This window comes from Haplochromis burtoni, unplaced genomic scaffold, assembly GCF_018398535.1.
Source record: "Haplochromis burtoni strain Fernald_Lab_line unplaced genomic scaffold, NCSU_Asbu1 Contig_24, whole genome shotgun sequence".
In the NCBI taxonomy this organism is placed as follows: Eukaryota; Metazoa; Chordata; class Actinopteri; order Cichliformes; family Cichlidae; genus Haplochromis; species Haplochromis burtoni.
This window is the reverse complement of record NW_024582385.1, coordinates 3,070,676-3,084,060: the sequence shown is the minus strand read 5'-3', so window position 1 is coordinate 3,084,060 and position 13,385 is coordinate 3,070,676. Positions and strand designations below refer to the sequence as shown.

General features: G+C 46.3%; 1 protein-coding gene across 1 annotated transcript; it reads left to right on the top strand.

Annotated features, from left to right (window-relative positions):
• Window positions 1-361: 361 nt before the first annotated feature.
• Window positions 362-10,922, top strand: LOC106633279 (sarcoplasmic/endoplasmic reticulum calcium ATPase 1; the record flags this gene model as incomplete). The annotated part of the gene is given in 3 exon segments (XM_014335028.2): window positions 362-793; window positions 10,520-10,537; window positions 10,840-10,922. Coding segments are annotated over 3 exon segments (219 nt in total), but the record flags the coding sequence as incomplete, so codon positions are not given.
• Between the last annotated feature and the right edge of the window lie 2,463 nt (window positions 10,923-13,385).

The following is a 13,385-nucleotide window of genomic DNA, read 5'->3' as shown; positions in this document are numbered from 1 at the left end:
TTAAGCTAAAAACCTAAATGACCGCATCTACATGCTCACTGCGCAGCGGGCATCAGAGCTGCATCCGGGCTGAGTTCCCTTCACTTCAAGTCTTCGGCTCCTATGTGCACTTGTCTCTCACACGCAGCAGCAGCTGTGCTTTCAAACCTGCGCTTTGAACAGCGCCTTGTTCAAGTTCAACTCAGCCTCTGATGAGCAGCTGAAGTTTAGGCAAAAAAAAAAAAAGACAAACCCCCTACAAGGAGCAGCAACCATGACAGAGTATGTACAAGTTATTAACCCGCATTACACCACACGGAGCACGGGTCCTATTTCAAGGGGATATGTCTGAGGTGGCTGCGGGCGGGGGGGTCTGCGCTCAGGTACACGCAGCCAATGAGGGCAGGAGGGAGTGCCCACAACAACCGAGAGGCGGTCCGCGTCGGCACAGACACAGCACACCTTCAGATGGGGATGAAGTAGCAGCGGCAGTCGAGCGACACAGAAAGAGCAGCGTCTGAACCGCGGATCCGGAGGTTTTCTTCACTTGGGGGGGGGACAGGTGACCGACCGCTCCCGCGTCCTTCGGTGGAAATTACTGCTCGTACACCTTCCAGGCACGCGCACCCTCCGATTCCCACAATAGATGTGACTGAACTACATTTCTGTCTGATCATCTAAGCCCGGCACACCAACATGGAAAATGCGCACACTAAATCGGCGACTGAAGTTTTAGACAACTTCGGTGTGAACGAAAACACTGGGCTGACTCTCGAACAGGTCAAAGCCAACCTGGAGAAATATGGACCGAACGGTGAGTAGCTCTGTAAATCATTTCCCTCTTAAATTTGCGGCTCGAGGCTGCTGCGTGTCATGATGTATATCGATTCATTTCCCAGGAAATCCCTCAGCAGCCGTTATATTTCAAGCTGAGGCAGATCGTGCGCGTAAAAAACAGCCCCGTTCCCTCAGGCGCACAGTCAGTGGAAATGTCAGAGGCACATTCATTGATGCACATGCCCGTGTTGAAACACCTCGCAGCGAGCACATAGAAGCCCCGTCTGGGAAGGAAAGGTGTAATACAAGCCTGACCAATCCAGCTACATCTGTGTTTGAGGTAGTCCCCGTCCCCGAGGTCGTAGTCCCCCTCCCCGAGGTCGCCTCGTGTCTGGTCTGGTTTGAAGTCATGTCAAGTGGCTTAGTGAGCAGACAGACAGCGCGCTTGTATCTCACCAAAACCAAAAAAGGGTCCACTGACCAAATACCGACACAGTATGCGCAGCTGTGTGAGGACGGGCATCCTCGGCTGTCCTGCAGAGTTCGGGCTTTGGGGCATGGTCTGTGCCGTAAATAATCACACTGAAAATCTTGAACAACCTGTTTTCACTTTCAACAGTGGTTCTTACACAGGGCCTCTACTTTGCAGTTCAAATTACACGATAACAGAGAGGGAGTAGCTGGGTCAAGTCATGTAACGTTTCAGAGTGACATACTGGACCAGGCCCAGGTTGCCAGGTCTGCCTGTCAAAGCCTCTTTCAATTGAGGCTCTCAGCTGGACTGATGCTGATCATGAGGCAAGCCTGTTCAGGTCTACCTCATCGCGTACATGCACCGACTGGTGTTTGCGTGGTTTTGTGTGGAGTTTGGGCCTGACACCAACGCACCTATCGCTCCTGGCCTGTCATTTGCATGTGCTGCCAAGCTGTTGAGCAGAGCCGCGCATTGTGCCAGTCGAACAGTAGCCCTTTTGTTGCAGCCAGCCGACTCTACCCAGGGGCTTGTGATGACTTCATGGAAAAAAGCAACGTCTTGCTACAGATAACATCTCTTTCGCTTTGAGCTGTGAACTTCCTGCCTTGTGTGAGCGCGCTGCAGAGAAACACTGGAGGGAGGGAATACCCCCCCCCCCTTTTTTTTCCAGTTTTTGGGGGCTACCTGCAAAAGGGTTATCATGTGCTTTTTCCCAAGTCAAAGCTGTTGAAAAATGACAGCAGGAGAGTTGACGAGTCTGTTTACTATTTTAGTGCAAAGTGATGTACGGCTGCTTAACTGCTGCTTCCCCTCTGCTCGCAAACCACAGACTTTGTAGATGAAGCAAGGGCCTCATATGCGCCCTGGTGTTTTGTTCCAGGCTACGTTCGTTCAAAGCAGCTCGCGGCTGGTATGATTACCTTGCCTCCACTGACATGTGTGCACTGTCTGGTTGGCAGGGGACCCCAAACATGCGAGATCCTCCACTATTCGTCTGAGCTCAGCGTTTGCCTCGGTTTGGAGGCAGATAGGACGTGAAAATGACGCGAGCTGCTGTCCAAGTGTCGCTCCAGCTGTCTTGTGTAAGGAGGCACGACACGCTAGGAAGATTACATGATCTGTTTGACTCAGAGATGACACTGTCGTGGGCCTGGTGGGACTTTATCCTCTTGCACTGCCTCTGCTGTTTGAGATGAGACTGTGTCCTGTACTATTATGTCGGCGCATAATATGGAGGTCACAAATAAAGGGAAACCACCATGAGGTTAAATATCGGCCTAGTATGAGATTTTTCCCCTGATTGTGGTGTAGATGGCAACAGGTTCAAACCTAACTGATATTTATATCATCTTTCTTTGTAACTTGTTGCTGAAACGTAAATACAGGTGAGCTTTCTATCAGCACTTTAAACGCGCTCCATCGGAGCAGCCGCCCTCAGGCTTTGTTGGAACATTAGCTCCCACATATGGAGAGAGCCTTTTCTACACAGCAGTCTGTGCTGCAGAAAGGAGGCAGCTGGCCTTTTATTCACACCTTCCGTTTATGGTCTAGCAGCAGCTCGCTTATTTGCAACTCCATTCACAGAGACGCACACTACAGGCATCCAGCTAAACTACTGTTGAGCGCTACAAGCACCTCAATTTGTGAGACAGTTTATCACTTTCATCATTGTGAAGCAGTTGGTTGTGATGCAGCAGGAGAGAGGAAGTCGCAGGTCTGTCTCTCCTGTGTGTGGGTGCACACTTGTGGTGCTCAGTGATTGTGTGCTGCACTCATTGTTAGGAAGAGTCAGAAAAACGGCACGTTTGCTCTCTAAACTTTCTTTGTTTAAAAAACCGACATTTTAAAGTAGCTGACACTCGAATGAATGAACGAGTGTTCATGGCATCAGTCTTCTTCTTAGGAATTGAATATATTAAATGATGTTTAAATTGAGAAGGATTCTTACTCGGAGCATGTTAAATAATTAGATTTCATTCATATCCTCCTGTTTTGGAACAAAGGCCCCTTCTGTGATTAATTTACAGTGAGAGGCTTTTCTATTTCCTTTCTTTATGGGTTCTGTTTTTTCAGTTACTTTGCACAAGTGCAGAGCCTTCAGAATAGCCTGAATGTGTTAGGATGTCACTCGACACTCCCTGGAGTATAGTTGTGCAACATTTACAAGTTAAACAACTTGGTATGACGTGTCATTGCGCCACCATTGCTCCGTGTCCAAAATGACATGCGTTTTCTGGCTCGCAGATGGAAATGCTTCGAGTCAAATTGCCGGTGGCAGCAAACCGAAAGTGTTTGATTGATAAACTGATGCCACTGAGCTTCTTCTCTTCTTTGAAGTTGTTTGAATTAAAGCGTTTGGTTACTTTCACTGATGGAAGCTGCCTGTTGTTGTTATTCTAAGGTGATTCTGTCTTTATCTAAGCTGTTTCTTCAGTCTGGTTTCTGCCACACATAATAACTACAGCTTCCTCTGGTAGGATCTCGCTCTCACACAGGGCTGTTTCTCTTCCTGTTCTGCAGATCAACATAAAAGCTGCCTGACTTAATCTCTCCTCCATTTGAAATGTGAGAGACACGCTGCTTCCTGCTCCTCCTCTCTGCCGGCACACTCACCATGGCGCTTTGCAGAGCGCGTCTCGATCACTGAAAAGTGTCCAGTTGAGACTTAAACTGCGGTAACAGTGTCGGTGTTGTGTGGGCTGAGAGAAGTTGTAGAAAAGTAATTTGAAGTCTTCGGGGTGTTGAGTCACTTCCCTGTTGTAGTGGCTCTGTGCGTGCCTGCCCAGCTGCCTTCTAAGGGACTGTGATCCTGTTCTAGCTTGTCACTTGTCTCGGCTTCTTCCCTCCCACCCCTGCATGTGTCACTCATCATCAAGCCCTTATGTTAACATGATATTGAGTCATGAGGCTCTAACACGTTGCCTGGATGCTCTGCTACAGCACGGTCCGATCCACAGAGGAGATGCACGGAGTTTGTGTTCCAAAGTGTGGGCAGTATGCAGAGCGTGTGCTGTAGCCTACACTGCCTTCAAATATACCACAAAGAGGTAAAGAGCACATGAAAGTCATTAAATAGCATTCAGAGACGTCCAAGAGCAGCGTGGGTTATGGATAATCAGCTGCATGTCAATTAATGATCATTAGTGGCTGGAACACGAGAACCTAACAGTTGGATCAATGGTTAAATAACAGACTGAATCTAAAAGATGGCAGCAGTTCCCAGTCTGAAAGGTGAAGCCAATGGCCAGCAGGGGGCGCCTCCTCTGGTTTGGATGCTGAAGCTTGTGATCTGAGTAAACACTTTCCTGATGAGTTTGTGATTCTAATCGTTAGTTTCAAGTTTAGTACCGCAGAACGTTCATGTAGAAAATCATTCGTATTGTAAGTAAAACGTGATGAAGCTGAGTGTGCCTACAAGTTGCGATTGCACGCACATGCAACGAGCGTCCTTGCTTTTTGTGGTAATTCCACCCAATGACTGTAGTAGTTTCTACAGTCACCGATTCTGCCCTTTACTAGCAACACTTTATGCACCCATCCATCGAGCCAGCGTCTCAATCACTTATCTGTCTACATATTGTATATAATAAAAAAGAAAATGTCACCATAACCATGCTCAGCTTGCACGTGACCCTCCAGAGTGTGGCCCACAATCCAAACAACGGAGCTGTACGAAGGAAAGGGAAGTACAGAGTGTTGGCTTCACAGGCAGACCTGCTTTAGGAGCTGTTTTTGGCCCTTTCTGAATACGATGGTTAAAACTACCGATCATTTTGGCAAAATAACCACACACTGTTTGAAGAGAATAGTGCATTTATAGCAGTTGTTTGGGGTTCGTTTCAGACGTCGAGAACAATCGTGTCCCTGTGATTATGAACTGTTAGCAGGTGGGTGTGATGGCAGGATCACAGACATGGCTGAGAAGGGGCTTTTACAATGTTAAGCATATATTTAAATGCTAGGGCACAAGTATTCACACAGCCTATAGAAGTCGCTCAACTAGTTTCAGTGGCCTCCATTGCTTCAGGGTTCACATCAGTGAAGTTGTAATCTATCAGGCACGTGATTGGACAGAAGTGGCGCTCTGGTTTCCAAACCTAGAAGAAACTCTATAAATACACAGATATTTCAGTCTGTCCGTTTGGGGATTGCTGACTATTTTCCACAGCGTCTTCGTTTGGTGGCCAGATGCCTGTTGAGATGTTCGAAAAATGGTTCTTTGCACAGCTGTGACCTTAAAGAGGAAACTCTGAGCCCTGACGAGATACGGGCTCTTTGCTAATCACCTCAAGCATGTCCTGCTCTGTTGACAGGCCCTCTTCCTTTTCCTCTATAATTTGACAGCAGAGCTGAAGATACTTAGTGGCAATATGTGGGGAAAAGCACTTTATTGGATGCTTATTTAAACTTGCATGTGATGTAGAAAGAGCAGTATGCAGTGTGCGTGGGGTGTGAACAGTTAGAGAGCAGTGTTCTTTACATTAAGGCCTAAATATAGATGTCGTATCTCTGGTCTTCATCAGCACTTTCACTCTTTCGTGGCTCAGTCGAGCATGGCGTGCAAATGATCGACGCAGTAAAATAAGCAGGACACTTGCATGCGTGCATTTAGAACGTGAGAATGATGCTACAGTTTGATTTCAGCATGCTCTATCTTGTGCAACAACCAAAGGGAAAAAACTCGCTCTCTTTTTCCCTGACCACAGCTTTGATGACGTCAGATACAGTGCAGCCAATGGACAGCTGCAGCGGCCGTTACCCTCAATCTCATGTCGTAACTGGCTCGAAAAGAGGAAAATCTCCACTTTGAAACTAAATTCAGTCTCTCTAATGACGCAGACTTTCAGAGAGAAGCTGCACAAAAGAGCCAATCTCCTTTCAGCTTTGACAGCTGATGGTATTTCTCCTCTGTGGGCTCAGCAGGGGAAGAATCACGACTCTATCGGTTAATCGATATCATCGCAGCTAATGCCAAATTGTATTGAGCAGAACATCCTACGTCCTTTTTGTCCCCACTGTGCATGTTAATATAATTTTCCTTCCACCAAAATGAAACCATTGTTCCAACTTATTTTGACAAAGTTTGTATAATGTGAACAGAATAAGAACGTTAATGCTGTTCTTATTCTGCTGTTAGGGAAAACTTGGTCCTTTGTTGCTCAAGAAATCTTGACTTATTCTAACTTTATATTTCAGGATTTTTCCTGAAATATTTCAAAGAACAGCAGAATTTTTGCCGGCAATAAAAACTTTACAGAAACTGAGCTGTGCTTCCACTGATGTTTGAATGCCTGCAGGCTAAAGGATTCACTACTTCAGAAATTGGTCCAATACTGTTTCAAATAACTGAATCAAATATATGTGACATTGAGCCAAGATGTTGTCAGTTCCAGTAGCAGGAATCCCTCTCCTCTAGCTTTTTCTTTGTGTGGGAATTTGCATTTTGGGGAAAAGCCACATTTTGGCTGGGTCACCAGTGAACATTTCTATGCTTCTCTCAAACTGAGTTGTTGTCACTTCAGAAGTCATCAGACTTTTCCTCTAACTACACGGTCACCATTTCTGCAGCTCCAACGCTCTACGACTACTTTCACTGTTTGTGACTAAACAGCTGCTCCCCTCAGCTTTGTTGCGTGCTGCTAAATAGCATTAGCATGCTACGCTAGAATCCTCGTGTTCTCATTGGCGTTTAGCTCAAAGCACCACAGTTAGCTTGGCTGTGTTGACTTAATCTTCTTTTGTTTGAGCGGAGCAGCTTTAATCCACTATGAACGATTTCTGGGGCTTAAATGACTGAACATCGGCCGTATGTGAGGACTTGATGTTCTTGTAGTAACTTTAGCATCACTGCTCTTGTTCCTGTGGTAGCAGATCTTTAGGGTTGCCTGGCAGTGGTCAGGGATTCCTAAAGATGGTCGCTGATACTCGCCCACGTGACGTAGTTCGATATGAGCTCCTCAGAATAGGGAAGCCCTTTGTCGATATTTATGTAAAGGAGAGAAACTTTGACATTATCAGACTGCGGATGTCTGTTCTGCAGTCACTTGCAGTGCTCTCTGTGCAGCGGAGATAATGATGTTAGGGTGGAGAATGAAGTACATTTATCATTCACATTTGATACGGTTAATGCATTCAGACCTTTTCCAGTGGGACAACACATTTAGTGGATGTAGGAAGCTATCATTAGGGGTTACCATCATGCTATTTATAGACCTGTTTTGCATTCAGGGTTAGTGGATGGAGCCGAATCCTTCAGCTAGTACACTCCTCACCACACTGCCTCCATACTCCTTCCTCCTTCACCCCCGTGCTCCTCCTCAATCGATGGGTGACTGTAAGCTGTGTGCTCGGAGGTGTGTCTGCTTGTCTGCATGCTAATGGTGTTTTAGTAGCAGGCCAGCAGTGAGCTTATCTACATGAGAATGTGTGGGGGCTTGATGCCTGCAGTCAATAGCATGCTACATCAAGGTCCCACTGATTGCATAATAGTTATTCTTGGTCAATTCTGACAGACACTTGCACATTACCTTGTAACGCACTTGTTTTCAAGGAGTCTTCATGAGTCAAGTCGCCATGGTAACTGCTGAAAACTTTGTTGTGTTTGTAGTTTTCACAAGTCAGCCTGGATTCTGGCTTGTTAACACTGCTTAACACACTCAGATGTGATGTTTACTGGGGGTTTTAATGATCTGGCCTGTAATTTGTTAATGGACTCAGAGCAAGGGGGGGGGGCAGCTCGGACTGTGAGATCCTTTATCGGCAGATTGTTCGCAGCGCAGAAAGAAAGACGGACTGTTTCCTGCTTTGCTTCCTGATGCTCTGAACACAGAGAGCATCTCACTGTTGCTGTTGTTGGCAACTGTCTCCAGGAAGTGTCTCCCTTCTTCTAGGCACTGCTCAGTTTTTCTGTTCTGCGTAAACAGCCTCTTTTATTCATTGTCTGGGCTGGGAGAAGGGAGGAGGAGGTGGGGAGGTGCTGTGGGGACATGAGGAGAGAGAGAGGTGAAGTCAGTATTCAGGAATGTGCCTGGGCAAGCCTCGCGTTGACAGAGCCCGGATGACTGGGAGGGAATCCTTGGCAGAGGGAAGCCGGGGAACCCCGTTCAACACCTCCATCTCTTTTCCTCGCTGTATCCCCCACCCTCATGTCTGTCTCGTCCTTTCAGTCAGCCCGTCTTTGTCTCATGCAGTCGGGTCACAGCCAGCCTGTCTGCCATAAAAACATTATACAACCGGGGAGGCACAGTTATGGGGAAAGAGGCTTATGTCACACTGGTGGAGCATGGAAAACAGCAGAACCCACTTCTCCACATTTCTGCTGCTGCTGGCAGAGTGCACTCAGAAAACCCTTCAGATGGCAGGTTAGAAAAGCTATTCACAGTGACTCATCAGCTATTAATACACAGTCTGAGGAGGGTGTTTTGTGGAGCGGAGAGAGCTGACCACAGTGTGAGGGTCAACCCCCGCAAGATGGTTGTTTTCTAATACAGAAATGCTAACAGATCAGCTGCAGGTTTGACCTTATCAAACCTTATCAAGTGGACATTGAAGTGGTGGCCTGTGTGTAGTTTTATTAAAGTAAATAAAGGAGCCTTTTCATCTAATTTGGCATGCTCCCCGGTTGCTTTTAGCATCTCTTCTCCATCTAAAAACACAGTTTTTCTCTCTGCGCCAGCGAGTGGAAGGAGTGCCGAGGCCTCATGTCACGGCCTCTTTCCAGTTCCTCTCTACACATTAGACACACGTGTTGCACAGTGTGGTCAGAGCATGCAGAGAAACACGGGGTTTCCACTGCTTAAAGGAGAATGCTGCTATTATTGAGAGCTGCAGCCCACTGCCTTCTAAGTATAGCTGCTTTTCCACAGTCATTCTGTAATGAGGGCTGTAATTCAAGCTTTTACTTACTTTATATGCAGAAAAAGCTTCACTTAAAAGGAGTGGATTAAAGAATAATATTTTTTTGATTCCCTTAGTCGGTAAGAAAATGCGCACACTCTCCTGGAAAGAATTCATAACTAATCCCGCCGAAGCAAACGCGTCCAGTGATGCATCCTCAGGTCGTTTGCTACGTCCGACCTGTTCAGTCATAACTTTGCACTGGACCCGATATGGGCCCGACAAACACGGCAACTTTGCTTTTGTCTCATTGTGGTGACACTGATCAACAGTGCTTGTCAATTGGAGCATTTTTAGAACATGACTGATGTGATTTCTACTCTTGCCGCTGACTCATGTACGTGGGGGGATGTCGGAATGCCAAAAAACAAACAATTTCTCCTTTGAAATGTTGATTAAGCCTGAAAATGACAAGAAAATGTTACAGAACGGAGCAACATGCTGAAATTTTGGTGATTGTTTTTGTGGGATATTAGCTCGTGGATGAACAAAAGGGTTTGGTGCAGTAAACAGAATGTGCACCAGTGCTGAGAGCAACCTGTTGCCTTGATAAACTAACACAGATTACCTTTATTATAAAGCTAATCTTATTTCTGAACTGAAGTGGCTCATTGCAATTATAACTAATCTGTCCAATCACTCTGTCTAATCTAACTTACACTAGCATTGGGAGCTTTGCTGCCGCGCTCAGAAACAGCATGGAAGCTGCAGGGATTCATGAGGTTGGACGTTTATAACAAAGTTAGTTAAAAAATTTAGTTTAGTTTTGAGCAAAAAAAGTCTCTCCCATATACGACTGTCAGCTTACTGAATAACCTGTTTGCAATCAGCAGTGACTTGATAATGAGGTCAGTCAGAGGTCGCCCGGGCCTTCAGAAATATCTGATTAATGCAACAGGCGGTGGGTATGGGTTTCCAAAAGAATATCAACTGAAGTTTTATAACTTGGCTTTTCAGTCTTAGTGAAGAAACGCTCGTCATGAAACATCTGTGAGGTGGCGAGACTGAGTCTGGTTAGCCGTTACATCACCACGAGCAGTCAAAGGTGATTGGTGGTCTGTGGTTCGCCGTGCAAAACATCCCGAGCTGCACTTCCATGAGTGGCTGATCCTAGAAATCGACTTGCTGGTCATCACAACAGTAGACGTGTGATTGCATCCTGTAGTCCTCGGCTTGGAAAAACAACAGCGTTGCTGTCCTGCCTCACTGCGCGGAGCGTTTAATCATCGTAACCAAGCGGAACAATTCAACAGAGCAATTTGTGCGTGTCCGTGCATCTTAAAGTCACACTGAGGTAATCAAACGTATTAACTGCTCTCTTCTTGTTTTTCTCCTCCGCCTCGGCCCTGCCGATTCGACTCTTCTACGACCTGCACCGCGTGACATCCACAGAGCTCCCAGCTGAAGAAGGTAAATATTGATTTTTGCACTGAGCTGTGATCCTCCTCTCTGTGCTTAATGAAGTATCCTGAGCCGGGATCTTTTCTTTCTTTCTTGTTGTTGACTGAGGGGTAATCTTGGCAGTGTCCACTATAGCAGCTACCCACCCATGGACACACAACACTGTAGATACAGCATTGGTCTTGTTTTATCAGTATTAGAGAGCTAATGTCAACACGTCTTTCCAGGACACGCGTCTTTACAGCGAGAGCCTTCAACGTTAAATCAAGTGTGATGCATCGAGGTGTGCAATGTGTACTTAAACATTTCAGGCAAGTCCCTGTGGGAGTTGGTGGTGGAGCAGTTTGAAGACCTCTTGGTGAGGATCCTGCTGCTGGCTGCCTGCGTCTCCTTTGTAAGTACGACCCTGCTAATTAAAATGTGTCAGTCTCCATTTTCAGATGTACCGCTCTGGGATCTGAGACCCTAACTGTCCAGGAAGTCGCCACCTAATAGACTGCACTGTTATTCCCCTGTTAGGATTCTGGTTTCCCAGTTTGTGTGGAAACGTGTCTGTCGCAGGCTTTTCCACCCAGTGCTGATGTGCGTTCAGTGCAGTCTCCTTGCTTGTGCCAAACTGGAAACAAAACTCTCAATCAAAGCTCCCGTTCCCTCAGACTGTGACCCCAGTTGCAGTTTGAGGGAGGTGAAGGTCAGAGAGGGGTGGAGTGGTGCAATCCTCACTGCATAATAACTTTTTCCATCTATTACAGCACAGCACTGGTGACTTGGGATGGAATTGCTCTAGCTGTTTCTGAAAGTAGGAAAACGGCACAAAAACCGACCCAATCTATCTTTTACTGTTTCTTCTGTTAGTGACAAACGCGGAGTGCAGGCGTGGGCTTTGGTGCCATGACTTTGAAGCATGGCTTAAATTTCCTCATGCAAATCAGGCTTTCCTTACTTTTACCAGATTGTTTATAGTGGAACCTGCTCCACTGCTACACTACCCGAACACTTTACAGTGTCACCGTTGCCTGGAGTGGTGTCAGCTCAGAAACTCAAGTTTCCTTGTGACCTGATTCAACTTGAAATCCAAAGTCATCCAGCCCAGAGAGTTGACTTTATTAGAACTCTTATTTCACAGCTATTTTGCTGTTTTGTTGCTGTTTTGAATGTTTCCACTACAACCAGGGTGTGGCTGATTCTCAGTGGACTGAACTTGAGCCCTAATCTCGGACTTATTTGTCTGCTAATTTCAATATATTCAAATTGACAGTATTAGATTCCCTGGTTCCTTTCAATGACGCACCAGTGGGAAACTGGGCAAGTTGGGACATTTTATAAAATATGCTATTAATGTACAGCAAATAAATGAGGAACTGAATTCACAAACAGTTAGTTATGCACCAGCTTACAGTTACAGACTGTGCAAAAGCCTCATTTCTTTAGACTGTGCTTGGAGAATGGGTGCAGCAGTTTATTGAACTGTGCAAACAGGCATGGAACAGCTGGAAAGTCAATATTTGGTGTGTGCGTCTTTATTCTTGAACAGCCTGAACTCTTGAAGTGTTCTTGTACTTTTCTCTGGATCTCTTGAAGGCTCTTCTTTGGATCTCGGCTGCTTTTTCTTCTTTTCTCTGTCAAGATGAAAAAAGAAAACTGCATCTGGATCCAACACCACTGCTGCCCCAAACCCTGACGCAGCCTCCACCTTGTAGATATCGACTCCCTGTCGGACGATTGACATTGACGAGGATTTCAGCCAAAAAAAATGTAAACTTGGATCCGTGGCTCCATCAGACGTTGCCACTGATTCTCAGCTCAGTTCCTGTGTAACGTGGCATACCTCAGCCTTTTCCCCTTCCTTATAAAATGCTTCGTGACATCCACCCTTCCACTGATGCCGTTCCCGATGAGGCTTCAGTGAACAGTAGGTGGATCAACTGAAGGGCCAGATGCATTTTTCCTGTTTATCCATTTCTCAAGGACGTGACTTTCACATACTGTTCATCTGATGGATGTTAGGCAGAGAGATGTAGCCTGATATTAGGATACATCAAATGTGCGATAACGATGTTTCTGTGGAAGTTAAGAAAGTATTGTTTGATGCTTGCACACATCAGCATTTGTAAGTGGAAGTGAGCGAAGGTCATTTCCATCTTTCTTTTCCAGTGAGCTTCATTGTGTCAGTGATGACACGCTTCCTGTTTTGCAGTGTGTGTGTATTGAAATGAGGTGGCAGCAGCACCACGGTAGTGTAATAGTAGTGACTCAGCATTATGTCACAGTGCCCGTCAGCACAAAGGCAGGTGGGGGCACATTTAAAGTAAAAGCAGCAGATATCTGCTAAAGTAACTGAACCCTGTGACTCCTCAGGAGCTGCGCAGTACTGTCACAACAAAGCTGAAAATGTTTTCTCCGTCTGGGCTGAGCTTTTTAACCAGCTGCCCGAAGCCCTGCTTTTCCACTATGCAACCACTTCAGTGCTTTCCATCCACCGTTTGCTCTTCCTGTCATGTGGAGAGCGACGTGTGGGTCACGCATCACCAGGTTCCACACGGCTCCCGCGGCTCTCAGACACGCCCGGGCTCGTCTTGGAACATAAACGCATCCTGTTGATGATATCGCAATAATATAGTGATATGACATTTTTCTGTCGTGGACGGTACGGCACAGCCCTCCCTGCCACCTCTTCTTTTGTCTTGCACTCACCCGGCACACTGCACAGCATGCCGAGGAAATTACTTTATTCCTGACTGGACTGAAAATGAGCGGAAAGGCAGACAAAGGAAACTATGAACGACCCTCAGACAAAGTCTGGCTCATTGGAAGCACAATATAAAGAAAGGAGGTGACACGCAGAAGGCCACACTAC